The following is a 13,705-nucleotide window of genomic DNA, read 5'->3' as shown; positions in this document are numbered from 1 at the left end:
TAGGCCCTTGAATGGATTCTGCAGAGAGCTCTGGCTGCCCCTGAATCCCTGCAAGTGTCCAAGGCCAGGCTGGATGGGGCTTGGAGCAGCCGGGGATCGTGGAAGGTGGCCCTGCCCACTGTGAAAAGCAGAATTCACTGCTTAGAATTTTGAGAAGTTTAATAATAATAGAATTTTAAAAGGACCATATTTCCAGGGCTGGGGTGCTCCTGACCAACAGCCAAAGAACACCCCGGGGTATACAGACAGTGTTATCTTTATACTGTTACATCACTGAGATACACGCATATTCATGTGTTTCCTGCATTATTCAAACATTCTTGTGAACTTTATGATGTTTTGGGAACTCCGTTGTTTGACTTCACCATCCAGCTTATCTGAATGACATCCTGGTTGTCAGGTCAATATATTTTATTTCTCCTTGTGCCTCCATCCTGCTCTTTCACATCCCCTGATAAGGATTTAATGTGTGCTCCTTAAATTTAACGTGGTATTCTCTAATTGTCCTCCGGTGCTCTGGTTTGTGTCAGGGTTATCTTATCTCTTGGACAGGTTGGTCAGTGCATGGCCTGACCAACACAAAAGCCCCTTTTTTAAAACATCTTATGTTTTGCTAAGATCTACAGCACAATACATTCATCACACCATTATTTCCATGAGTGATACACAGATACTATATTGATTACACCACTGTTTCTCTAAGCATCACAGTGCATGCTTAAGCTCATAGATTATATTTTATTAACATGCAGCTAAAAAGAGTTATCATTGATGCTATTTCTAAATACTTGTTATCACTAACAGCATGCATAGGCTAATACATAAATGCAAAAGCCAGTATTATCTGGTCATTTTCAACACATGGCAGGGAGCAGAGCACGATGGGCTTGAAGATGCCTTCCAGACCAAGGCCTCCTGGCATTCTGTGACAACACTGTCACCCCAAATCTTGTTTTCTGGGAATAATTCTGGGAAAATGGAGGGAAGCCGTTCCTCCCGGCTGTGGGGTGCCTGCGGGAGCCCTCACTGGGAAGGAATTATGTCATGTCCGCGCCTGCACGCGGACACCCAAAGGAACGGCGGCTCTGTGGTCCCGGGGTTGTGGAATCCCGGGAATGCCCGCCATCCTCACGGAAGAGCTGCTCGGCTTTATTCTTCATTTATTTCCCTTGGGACATTAAGCCTCTCCCGGCGCCCCCGTCCCGCTGCCCGCAGTGGTACAGCCCGCTGGCGCGCGCCGATTGCGTCACCGCGCGTCGCCTGCGCCACCCGGAAGCGCTCTTGTGGCGGCGGAAAAGCGGCGCGTGCGGCTGGTTTTGTTTGTGGCCGGACCCGCGCGGGGGCTCGTACGCGCCTCCCGCGGGGGCCTCCGCTCGCCGTCCCACGATCGGCCCCATGGCCTTCAACTTCAGCGCCACGGCGGGAGCCGGGGCCGCCAACCCGACCGGTGAGCGCGGGGGAAACGGGGCGCGGAGGGGCGGGGCGGGGGAAGCCGAGCGGCGGGCAGCGCGTGCCCCCTCGCCAATGAGAACAGCGGCCGCCTCAAAGGGCCGCGCGTGCCCCCCGGCCAATGGGGAATCATGACGGCGGCTCGCGCGTGTTCCCCTCGTACCGCTCCCCCCCCGCCAGTGAGAACCGCGGCGGCCGGCAGCGCGTGCCCCCCCGCCAATGGGAATCACTGCCGCCTCAGGGACCCGCGCGTGACCCCCCCCACCAATTGGAATCGCGGCCCCGTGAGGGACCCGCGCGTGCTCCCCCGCCAATGAGACCGGCGGCGGCGGCGGCCCGCGCGTGCCCTGCGGCCAATGGGAGCGGCGGTGGCGGGCAGCGCGTGCCCCCCAGCCAATGGGAGCCGCGGCCGCCTCAGAGGCGCCGTCCCGCGCCCCGCGCGGTCCCCGGTGGGTCCGGGAGCGGCTCTTGAGGCGCTTGTGATGAGGTAGTCAGGTCCCTCGGATCAGTATTTTCTTGCAATAAATTCATCGTTTGGACGAGATGCCCTTGGAAGTTCATTTTTGAGCAAGGTAAAAGATAGCGGTTAACTTGTAAAGTTAGACTTTTCCCCCTCTGCTTTTGTCACTGTCAGTCATGGTGAAATGTAAGACAGAGCTTTCCTTGCCCTCAGTTAGTAAAATAATTAATTGTTGACTCCAAACTCCTTTGGACGGGACTCATCTTTGCTCTAGTTAGCCTGAATTTTACCGTCTCTTTTACAAACACTCTTTCTGGCCCCATCTGAAAGTAAAACATTGCCTTGTGCTGCCTGTACATTGTGGCGAGGTTTATGACATTCACAGACCAATGTCAGAGGGAAATCTGGGATCACTCCTCAGGACTTCCCGTTGTCTGTCTAGCATGAAACTGTTTCAGCTGCATCCCAGGGGTGCTGGGTGCATCAGTAAATCCAGCAAGGCTGAGGTGGGCAGATTTTGGCAATAGAACTTGGATAAGTCTGCCCTGGAGTAGCTGAGACTTGTGTGGTGCCTCATCTGCTGGAGCTGAGTTTTGTGGTTATTCTGCTGCCATGTATCTGAGTGTATTACTTGTATGAAGATGATTTACTCTTGCCTTCCTGATAGTTTATGAATTGATTTTGACATTATCTGTTACACTTAACACAGATGCAGCTGTATTGAGCAGTCTTAGGCTGTTAAAAATGACTGTTAATGTGAATATTGAATCACAGAGATAAGGCTTTGAAAAAAGGTGGGGAAATGCTGCTGCTTTATGCACGGTATAATTAAAAAATAATATCTTTACAGCAGCAGTGTGTTGAGTTTTTAAGTGTTCTCCTTGTGTCCAATAAATGATGTTTAATGCCAGTTAATACCTTTTACTCTTGTGTCTAACTCTGCCTGTCTTGCTTATGGTGATGGAAAAATGCTTCAGCTTTTCTCTCCTGGGACCTGCCTTTCACTCACAACTAATGTTGCCTTGCTCTTTTTCTGCTTCCCGCTCGTCAGGATTTGGTGGGCTTGAAACTGCAAACTCCACTGCCAGTGGGTTTAATTTTGGGGGTTTCGGATTAACTGCTAATCCCGCGGTGAATTTTAATATTGGGAATTTCGGTGTTTCCACTACCTCAACTCCAGCTTTCAATTTTGGTAACAGTCTGGCAAGCGCAGGTAGATAATGCGTACATACGTGTTCTGTGGTAAATGTTACAGCAGGGGTCCAAGAATTGCATCCCTCACTGGGGATCTGTGTCCGCTACTAATCCTCATATCCATAAAAGCTCTGGAAATGGAATGGGAGGGGTTTAGCCCGTTAAATTCTCGAGGAATAGTTTTTGAGGAAAAATAACCCTGTAGGCAAAAGTCTCTAGAATGGGGATGAATCCAGGTGATCCCGAACAATCCCAGAGCTGGTCCCTTTTCCCTGTTTCCTGACATGAGATTCTTGGACTACTGCAGTCATGTTTGCATCTTCCCCCGTGTCTCCTCATCGGCCTTGCGTTGGCTGTCATGAACACACCACACCTCAGTAGTTTCTGTGCAGAAACGAATTGTATACGACCGGCACAAAGTCAGAGCCAGCTGTGGCCCGTTCCCAAAGCCCCGAGTGTCCCAACACCGCCCTGCTCCAGCTCTCCAGGGGTGCTCGTGCTCCAGGGAGGCCTGCACGGGATGGGGGCACTGGGGTGTGGCCAAGGAAGCTGATGTCATTTCACCTCAAATATTTCCCATTCCCTATGAAAACTTTGGACTGGATGGATTTCTAATGCTTGTGTAGGTGTGGAATTAGCCAGGGGTCCGGTTGCTGCTGCTCGTATAGGAATTCCGTCCATCCCACAGTGTCATTGCTCTCTGTGTCTGCGCCTCTCATCTGTTCTGTGCACTCCAGCGGTCTCATTGGGTTTATTTGCTGTGAACACTCTTCACTGGCTTCATTTGAGAAGACACAGAAGAGACCATGGATAGTCCATTTGATATTTAATTTGATTATTTGGTACTGAATTTGTAGTCTCAGGCCCTTTTCAAGAAAGAATGACTAAATTTGCAGTGGGTACAAAGGTACCTAAAAATGGTGTTACCTGCTGGTGCTCCTGCCAGGGTGTCCTGCTCGCTGGCAGGACTGAAACATGGGTGTTACAAGGAACAATTTCTTGTGCCCACTCACATCAAAGTGTTTGCTGAATGGAAATAAAATGCCCTTGCCTATCAGCTTTGATTTATGCTTTTCATTTGATTTGTGGACAGGAGGACTGTGAGTGTAATAGATCTTTTTTTTTGCTATTGACATGTGAGTGAGGAGAGGCAGCATCTTTGTGACAAATCCTTTGTAGCAGACTGTCTTTTGTCTTTTGAGCACGTGTAAAAGCAGCATGAGACGCAGACACCTTGCTTTCCCAGGCAGGTCAGCGCTCCACAGGCTGCACCTTGGGCCAGTGCCATTGGCAGCACTGGAGCTCAGGTGCTCACTTGGGTCCTCTCCTGCTGGCCAATGGCTGCTTTTCCTGAAAATCTGTGGAAGGCCGATTGCTTCTGCATCCATCTTCCTATACTAGTGGTTGAACCTCTAAATGAGGTGTAACGGGTATGATCATTGGGAAACAAGGCTTAAAAAAAATGATCCTGTAGAAATTTACACGACTGTGTGTATCTGGCCTCAGGTTTCCTGAGGTGTTAGGACTGTTTGTAAAGTTCCCAAAACGTCGAGTTGTTTATTAAACACTTAGTAGTGACATTGAGCAGAAGTATTCCTGAGAACGAATGTAAGAAATAGTCCTGTTAGTTGTGTCTGTCACTAGGAGAAGCACATCCCTCTGGTAAAGGACCGAGATGTCAGTTGACTGCTGCCTTTTTATTTGCTTTCGTGACACACCATACAAGTTGTGGCTTTGTGATCCGTGTTTTCTCCCCCATTTCCTTGGGCGATGAGCTCGGTGCCCATGCTCAGTGTGAACTACATGCTTGTGCCATGTGCCATCCGTCTGTCAGCCCCTGTGGCCGTGACCCCCGAGGCGTGCGGTTGGTTGCAGTGTTGTGCCCAGCTGCGGGGCCGTGTGCCGCTGCCTGACCGCAGTCTGTGTTCGGCAGGTGCCTTTGGAGGCTTTGGGACCACCACCACCAGCGCGGCACCGGCGTTCAGCTTCTCTGCTCCCACCAACACCGGCACCGGCGGTAAGGGACTGAGGGACTGACTGCCCGCAGAGCAGATCCAGGAGTGCTTTGGGTTGCGGGGCTGCTGTGCTCTTCTTCTCGGTAATCATGTACTTGTTTCCGCAGGACTCTTTGGTGGTACCCAGAACAAAGGCTTTGGATTTGGTACCAGTTTTGGCACAGGAACTGGAACTGGCTTGGGCAGTGGGTTGGGAACTGGGCTAGGCTTTGGAGGCTTTGGAACCCAGCAGCAGCAGCAGCAGCAGCAGACCAGTGAGTATGGCCTTGGGATTTACCCATCCCTTAGCAGTGAAAGCACAAGACTGCCATCTTCTGTTGCTGCGGTAGTAGGACAGAAGTGTATTGTAACTGGAGGTGGTTTAACACTTAAACTCTTAAACTAGAGCTCAAGCAAGTCTCTGAGCTTCACCCTTGAGCTTCCAAGCATATTTACCCCTTTGGTTTAATGCTGGTAGAATGTAGTTAGAGAATTGATGTTGCAGTCACAGCATTACTAGAAAGGGGAGGAAAAAGGCATTGAGGTTAATTTAAATGGGAGCTGGATAATAAGCAGCTTCAGGCTCTGAGTCCACTGAATTTGTAACAGCCAGCCTGCCTCTCAGATTTAGGTATTGAGGGTGCCAAATAGATGGTGACATGGATCAATACATGTGTCTTGTTAAAAAAAAACCTAAAATTCTTCTAATGTATTGTTCAGGAGCTTCAGTGGTAGATGATGAATGGCTGTAAAAAGACACTTAAGAGACATGATCTGATTTTAATTCCTTTATTTGTTTGGTTTTATTTTGCTTCTCAGAGTCTGATAAGAAGTGATGCTAGTGATAGGTGATAGCATGGTCACAGTTGGTCAAGGGGTTCATTTGTTTCTCTTTATCCCACCCAGCATTAGGCACTGGGTTGTTCAACCAGCCTGCCCAGACTCCCGCTCAGTCCAACCAACTCATCAACACAGCCAGCGCCCTCTCGGCGCCGACACTGCTGGGAGATGAGAGGGATGCCATTCTGGCCAAATGGAACCAGCTCCAGGCCTTCTGGGGCACGGGCAAAGGGTACTTCAACAACAACATCGCTCCGGTGGAGTTCACGCAGGAAAACCCCTTCTGCAGGTTTAAGGTATGGCATGGTTCAGCTGCCCGCAGAGGGCGCCAATCCATTACTCTGCTGAGGCTGAGCAGCTCATGGGTGTTAAACCAGACTTTGTCACTGGTTAAGAGTATTCTGAAACAGTATTTTTCCAGGTAATCTGCAGAATTCTGATGCATACTCATTAAAAGGTACGAAGATGTTGGAAATCTGGGTGGTGTGGAGGGACTAGATAATGAGCCCAGATGTGGAGCATGAAAGTAACAATTTCATGTACTAGCATTCAGGTTAGTGTGTGTGTACTTCAACCAGATCTATGGAAATTAATTTTAATGTGTGTCTGTGTATGTTACAATAAGACAGAAACAATTCGAAATAACCTTCTTGTCTGAAAGAAACTGTGAACATTTGGAATAAGAACTTCAGGGTCTTTCTTCCTTGCTTTGTCTAGATTAAAATAACCCTCTATGAACTTGGCCTGTGCCAGGTTTAAAATCCACCAGCCTTTATCCTTGCCAGTGCTCATGCTGACTCCATTCCCTGTGTGGACTCGTCAGCAGTTCCAGATCTTGCTTCTCATGTTGACAGATTTGTGGCTCTCCATCCTCCGCAAATCCTGCCCTTGCTGACTGTCTTGCTAAGCCTCAGGCTTGTAAGGGGATTTGGGGCAGGCGTGGTGACACCTCCAAAGCTGATCCTTTGGAGTGCGAACTTTGTGTCCTGAATGTAGGTTAATACTGAATTAAGTCCAGTGTTGATTATGTACATTATGAGAGTTCTGTAACATTTTTGCAGCAATTGTGCCTGCCTAAAAAATGTTTGGTTTTGTTGCATCACCTTTTTCAGTGTTACCTTGAACATTTTATTAGCAATGCAACTGAAAGCTTATTTTCTTGTAAGTTGTTGTCTGAATTGCTTTCACTGTTTCTGAGCTTTGAAAAATTGCCCATTATTATAAGTTATGTGACGCAAAATCGGTTATTTTAGAGTTTCATTTACTAAAAAGAAGAGTCTTCAGGTTAGAAAATACCAGATACTAGGTTTAGTCTTGTCCCTGTGACTGGAGCATTTCTAATGCCATGAATTCACGTGCCATAAGTGAAATACTGACAAGTTCCATCTGTGCCACCAGTGAAGATGCCTGCAAAAATTAGGGGAGAAGGTGGCACAGGGATAGGAGCAAAGCATCATAAGGTATTTTGGTTATTGCCACTGAAACACCTTGGCATCAGATAAGAAGGAAGCATTATATGAAGGGTTCCACTTGTACACAATTCCAGCTCTAGGATGCATGAGAAGCATGCAGCTCCAGACCAAGAAATGCATGCTGCTCTATGTGTAACAGGCTGTTGTTTGAAGTACTACAGTGAAGTAAAATACATCTGTTCTAGTTTGAAACTGCTGAGTTGCGTAAAAAGATTGTGGAAGTTATTTATTTAAAACAGAAGTACCAGAGTTGTCATGTGCTTAAAAACAAATTCTTCCTTAGCTGTCACTGTTGTGCTCCATGGCAGGATGGCTGGTTCTGCGAGGCTCACTATGGCAGGGGATTACCCTCTGCTGACAAAATCGAGCTCCTGGGCACATCCCCAACTCATTTCTCTCTTCATGAGGGGAAAGGTGCAGGTCACCCACCCACATGCAGTGTCAGGGCCTCACCAAGCCCTTACTCTCCGCCCTGCCACCAGTGCCAGCGTGGGGTGACAGCTGACAGGCAAGAGGAGGTGAAAGCTGCCACTCTGTTTTTGCTTGTAAAAGGCTGATCCTCTGGTTCCATTTGCAATTTGGAAAAAGGCTCAGTTTGTAAAATGTTCCTGATTGCTGTCAGCTCTGCTGTGTTGGCAACTCCCCTGATGGAAAAAGGATACTTCGGAACTTTTTGTAAAAATCCAAACTGTTTCAAAAGCTGCTGTACTGATGGCTGTGTGAGAGATTGATTTACAAGGGGATTGATTTCATGTTTGTGCAGCTTTGAATAAATTGTGAGATAAATTTGGAACCAGTTGCTCTAAAAACAGAGGGATTTAGCTCTCCTCTTCATGCCACAAGGATAGGCATTTGCTAAGTAACATACCTTCATTTTTCATGTGTTCCTTGGCAGGCTGTGGGTTACAGTTTAATGCCCAACAACAAAGATGAAGATGGCCTCGTGGTCTTGGTGTTTAACAGAAAAGAAGCAGATATTCGAAGCCAGCAGCAGCAGCTCGTAGAATCGCTACACAAAATTTTGGGAGGAAACCAGACCCTCACCGTCAATGTCGAAGGTGTTAAAACAATGCCCGATGACCAGTACGTGAACTTCCCACAGGGTTGCCCATTTATATTGCATGTTAGAATGGGTTGGTGCCTAAGTCTACTGTCTCCCCTTCTCCTTGATTTTAGATCTCTTCATCCTGAGTTTGATTTGTATCTCTTATTCCTTCATATAGTTTTTCTTACAACATTGAGTCCAGTGCCTTTTCAGAGATTTTAGGTTATTCTTAATGTAGTACAAGTATCACCATAGGATATGGTTGGTAAAACTGGGAGGAGCAGAGAATGTAATGGTATTTACAGTTTTTCATTCTCTCTCCCTTGCTGTGTTAAACCCTGCAGCTACTGGTACTTTACATCTCACTTGGTAAAGAAGTTAAAAGTCAGCTGGGAGAAGTGATAGCTTGGATTTTGAGTGGTTGTGTATTGTGTTACCTCCTTCGTGCTGCTGACCTTTTCCTGACGTTCCGCATTTTGCCTCGCTCAGGACAGAAGTGATCATTTATATTGTGGAGCGCTCCCCCAATGGCACCTCCAGGAGAGTTCCTGCAACGACCCTCTATGCCCACTTCGAGCAAGCCAACATCAAATCATCCCTGCAGCAGCTGGGGGTCAGCCTGTCCATGGCCAGGACAGAGCTGTCCCCAGCACAAGTCAAGCAGCTCCTGCAGAACCCTCCTGCCGGTGCGTGGGCTGGGCCTTCTGTGCTCTCCAGGAAAAAAGCTGGTGTCAGCTGGAAAACACCTGTGAAAATAATAAGAAAAAAAGAAAAGTTAAAAATCAGAATAATCAAGTCCTATACTCACAGTTTTCAGCTGGCTCTCTTAGCTTGCCTTTGTGGCCACAGACAGCTTTGCACATATAGCTTTGTTTTAGAGTAGTTAAGGGCTTTTCATGTAATTTGATTAGATGACTTACCTTTGTATCTATAGCTTTTATATATGTCCATGTTTAGGATATGAAAGGTTATGAAATCTGGATTGGAAAAGACATTTGGCCTAGTCTTGCAGAAAAGTCAGAGCTAACTCCTACTGAGATTATTTTGCCAACTGATTTGTTACTTTGATCACTTAGTTACTGATATTTCAAATATTTGTTTGTTTCACACAATAAGCAACTTCAAAAGGACAGATGACCCAAGTGTGGCATATAATGGGAACAGTAGGAATTTCTGCCTTTAAAGTATGGATTATCCAATGGGAGCACCTATGGGTTATTCCTTTCCCCTGCTTTCAAAACAGTGCTTGACAGCTTTTGGGTCTGAATTTACTGCTACTGCTCAGGACCAGGAGATTTAAAGAACTACCCTAGTTTAATTAACCTTAATTTGTGCAACAGGCATTTGGGTTAGCATAGTTTATAGGGTTTGTGTATTGCACAGCATTTTTTCCTGGTTAGCAGCTGTAATATCTCTCAGATAGCCCTACGAAAAATCCTTTTTTTTTTTTTTTTTTTTAGGTGTTGATCCTATTATATGGGAACAAGCCAAAGTTGATAATCCTGATCCTGATAAGTAAGTCAAATAGTATGTTCAAGTATTGAAATATTGCAACAAGGCTTGGACAGGGGAGAAAGAGATAATAATTGCATAGTACCCTTCAGATAACTTGTGAGAAAGTTACTCGAGTACAACTTGGCCAAGTGCTGATCCCCTTGAAAGCAGTGAAGATTACTGGAGGTGCCTGTCTTAATCCCGTTACCCATTTAGGCGCTTAGGAGCTGTCAGGATAGAGAAAGAGTCTTACTTGGGTTCCTTAGAGGAGTGGTGTCCTCCGTTACATGGATTAGTTATTGGGATTTATTTTTTGCAACCCTTATGGTTTTTTCTCTTTTCTGCTGGAGGTGCTGCGTCCTTGTACCCTCCCGTGGTTACAGATAAATTGGGCTGGTTTCTTTATGAAAAAGGAAGAGGTTATGGGGAACAGTTAGGACCCTAAAACTAAGCAAAAGAAGATATGGTTATATATTAATTTATAAAAGATCGGCATAATCTGTGACTTTATGTTAGATTCTATTTCATAATTATTAACCCTTATCATGTTTGATGTGTCCAGTATAGAAACATGTTGTAAGAAATATTTGTGTTCTCCTAGGCTTATTCCTGTGCCAATGGTGGGTTTCAAGGAACTGCTGAGAAGATTGAAGGTCCAGGATCAGATGACCAAACAGCATCAAACTCGATTAGATGTAAGGTTGCTCATCTTTATCGTGACTTACTGTTGACAAAGGATGCACTATTAAATGCACCTAGCCCTATGTGTTCAAAATGGAAACATGAACCATTGTCTTAATATATCCCTTAAATAGATCTTTGCCCAAAAACTGAGCAGAATGGTTTGGCTTTCATTTGTTTGAGGTTCCAGCTTACTGTTTTGTTACAGGCTAATCCACACCCACTCCATTAAGTCCATTGGCAGAAACTTTTAACTTTGGGCAACCAATTTTCCAGTGCCTTCTGAAAATCCCAGTTGTGTATGAAAATAAATACAAAGCAGAACAGTAGAGATAGAAGAAAGCTTTCTAAAATCATCTGGGGCAAGGACACCAAGTTGCTAAGTGGTGTAGTGTCATGAAGCTTCCAGTTTTAAATCAGGCCTACCTTGTTCTGTTATCAAAAACTCTCTGGCTTCTAGTTGACTCCCATCTCCTCTGCAGATAATATCAGAAGATATCAGTGAGCTGCAGAAAAACCAAACAACGACTATGGCAAAAATTGCACAATACAAAAGGAAACTGATGGCGCTTTCGCACAGAACCTTGCAGGTAACAAGGATAATCTAAACAAGTCCTTTGACACGCTTCAGTGCCACAAGCAGTCTCAGAGGGAAGAAGAACCTGTTCCATCTTGTGCAGGCCAGTGCTGAAAATTATTCTCACCTCAGCTAACAGGTGTTCATTTAAGTACCAGGCAGAGCTGTCAGGGAAAGCTCAGGTCTGCTGTACTTGGGAACCTTCTCTCTCACCTACCCAAAACCACAGGACTGCCCTGAGGTCTTAGAGCAGCAGACTAAATGACACAACAAATCCAGTGAGAAACAGGCTGGAGGAGGGGCAAAAAGATGTAGAGATGGGCTGGTGGGGAGAAGGATGGGCCAAGTGTTCTCTAATGAACGTCAAAGGCTTCTTTTGTAGGTGCTAATAAAGCAGGAGATCCAAAGGAAAAGTGGTTATGCCATTCAGGCAGATGAGGAGCAGCTTCGTGTACAGTTGGATACAATTCAGTGTGAACTTAACGCACCCACGCAGTTCAAGGTGAGTGGCTGACAGCATTTGGCTAACACCTCTGGGGTTTCCTCACTGAAAACACGGCAGTTTTCCAAAACACATGTGTATATTAGTTGTGGAAGGCTTTCAGTCTTGGTGTGATAGGTTGTAGCATTGTGCTCTTTGCTGAATAGCCAATAGGTATTTCAGTAGTTTTGAGTTCTTGGAAATCATGGAGTCGCTTACCCTTTGCATGTCTTCCAGAACATCTAAAAATTGAATGAGCAGCAATGTTTCCAGCCCTGGAGACTGAGACTCAAGGAATGGTAGATGCTGGAACTGTGGCAGCTGTAAATGAGTTGTGTTTGATTTAAGCCTGTTTTTCTTCCCAGGGCAGACTGAATGAGCTCATGTCCCAGATTAGGATGCAAAACCACTTTGGAGCAGTGCGGGCTGAAGAGCGCTATTACATAGATGCTGACCTCTTAAGAGAAATCAAGCAAGTGAGTGTTACTGGGTAGAACCCTGGCCTACTCTTTGAGCTTGATCATTTAAGCCAGACACACACTGACTGGATCTAGAATGTCATGTTGTCATGTTTGATCAAGTCTTCCTTGTAATCGGTCTCAGTGCTGGGGCACCAAGCTATTGTACAAAACCACTCTGTGGAGACAGGCTGTTAGCACAGAAAATGCTGTTATTCCTTCCTCAGAGAAATGATGCCAGGATTATCAATGTGCCAATGCCACCAGTCGTGACACTTCTGAGAAATATTACCTAGTAAGTTTGTGAAGTTGAACAATACTCACACTGGTTTCTGAACTGTCTGCAGCACCTGAAGCAGCAGCAAGAAGGGCTGAGTCACCTAATCAGCATCATCAAAGACGATTTGGAGGACATCAAGCTAATAGAACATGGGTTGAACGAGAGCATTCCCATCCGAGGGGGAGTCTTCAGTTGACTGGTGGAGGTTTACACAGAACATGGTAGTGGAGTTCATGGCTCACCTTCCAAGGCTAAAACTGTTGAGGTAAAATAAAACACATGTCTTGTAGGAGCAAAATGGTATTTTGTCTGTTACTTTTAGAATTAGCAAAGCCTCTTCTAAGCTTTTAAAATTGACCTTTGGAAGGTTTATATTTTATAAAGCTGTATATGCTTTAACAAAAGAAGGAAAACTGAATCTGTTCAGATACCATTTTACTACAAAACTATATGTACTATTGTACATTTGTTTTCCGTTTTTCTTCTTTTTTTTACAACAACATTGTCCTAAAAAATGCAGTGCTGAGGGGATTGTTTCACTAATGACTCGGTTTGTGGAAAGCTTAGCCTGCTTCCATGTTTCTGTCAGAACAATCAAGTAGCACCATTGTGTAAACAGCTAACTTAAATCATTAGAGAGATACTTGTTGCTGTAACTATGTTGTTCTCTGCAATACCAGTCAGTTACTGGGGCAAGCTGCAGAAAGTTCATGTTTCCAGTTTCTGTCCTTCCTTTGGAGTGCAAGGATCTGAAGGTTATGTTTTGATCACTTTACATATATGAGTTATACAAAGCTTTGCTGCCCCTCTAAGTAACAGTATGTCTGGATGTTGTCTTCTGCCTTTTTTAAAAATCACCCAAAAGTAATAAATTCAGTCTGAATTTGTAATAAGCGGTGTGTGGTGTTGGCTCTCAGTGACATCAGCAAAGCAATGACGCTGCTCCCAGCTCCAGGTAATGCACTTCACTCTGCTCCAGGCACTCCAAGGTAGCAGGCTGTCACACCCAGTGTCACAGAGCTGCATGGCAGCCTCAGTCCCCAAACCAAAGTGAAAGGTGTGGCTCCTAGATCCTACCGGGCAGCAAGCGCTGCAGAGCAGGTACCTACTCACCCCATGTCATGGAGAGAGACCCGCTTTTCCCCTCAGTGCCAAAGTCACCAAAAATAACTGAAACAAAAAACAGTGTTCTGCAGTAGGAGTTTGTACAGCAGAAAAAAACATGGAAGGGGCAAAATCAGTTTGTTCATTAGTCATCAAAATTAATTCCATTAATTAAA

General features: G+C 45.7%; 1 protein-coding gene across 3 annotated transcripts; it reads left to right on the top strand.

Moving 5' to 3' along the window:
• Window positions 1–1,318: 1,318 nt before the first annotated feature.
• On the top strand, window positions 1,319–13,318 carry NUP54 (nucleoporin 54). 3 transcript variants are annotated; one of them, XM_063156944.1, is made up of 13 exons: window positions 1,319–1,447; window positions 2,961–3,122; window positions 5,037–5,120; window positions 5,226–5,372; window positions 6,004–6,233; window positions 8,305–8,492; window positions 8,944–9,140; window positions 9,915–9,969; window positions 10,550–10,643; window positions 11,112–11,219; window positions 11,589–11,708; window positions 12,053–12,163; window positions 12,493–13,318. In XM_063156944.1, the coding sequence occupies exons 1-13, from the start codon at window positions 1,396–1,398 to the stop codon at window positions 12,619–12,621; spliced, it is 1,677 nt and encodes a 558-aa protein (XP_063013014.1). In that variant the 5' UTR covers window positions 1,319–1,395; the 3' UTR covers window positions 12,622–13,318. The 3 variants fall into 3 exon arrangements, with proteins under 3 accessions (XP_063013014.1, XP_063013015.1, XP_063013013.1); XM_063156945.1 differs by lacking the exon at window positions 2,961–3,122 and having other exon boundaries at window positions 1,322–1,447; XM_063156943.1 differs by lacking the exon at window positions 1,319–1,447 and having other exon boundaries at window positions 2,764–3,122.
• Window positions 13,319–13,705: the final 387 nt, after the last annotated feature.

Source organism: Melospiza melodia, chromosome 5 (genome assembly GCF_035770615.1).
Source record: "Melospiza melodia melodia isolate bMelMel2 chromosome 5, bMelMel2.pri, whole genome shotgun sequence".
Lineage (NCBI taxonomy): Eukaryota > Metazoa > Chordata > Aves > Passeriformes > Passerellidae > Melospiza > Melospiza melodia.
The sequence above is the reverse complement of the archived record's forward strand: the minus strand, read 5'-3'. Positions and strand labels throughout refer to the sequence as shown.

What these genes read in the sequence shown, in the direction of transcription:
- NUP54 (XM_063156943.1), top strand. Translation starts at nt 2,864, where the DNA reads ATGGTGATGGAAAAATGCTTCAGCTTTTCTCTCCTGGGACCTGCCTTT. An exon ending in TAACAGTCTGGCAAGCGCAG is followed by an intron (nt 3,123 to 5,036) that starts GTAGATAATGCG and finishes TGTGTTCGGCAG; the next exon opens with GTGCCTTTGGAGGCTTTGGG. An exon ending in TCTTAAGAGAAATCAAGCAA is followed by an intron (nt 12,164 to 12,492) that starts GTGAGTGTTACT and finishes AACTGTCTGCAG; the next exon opens with CACCTGAAGCAGCAGCAAGA.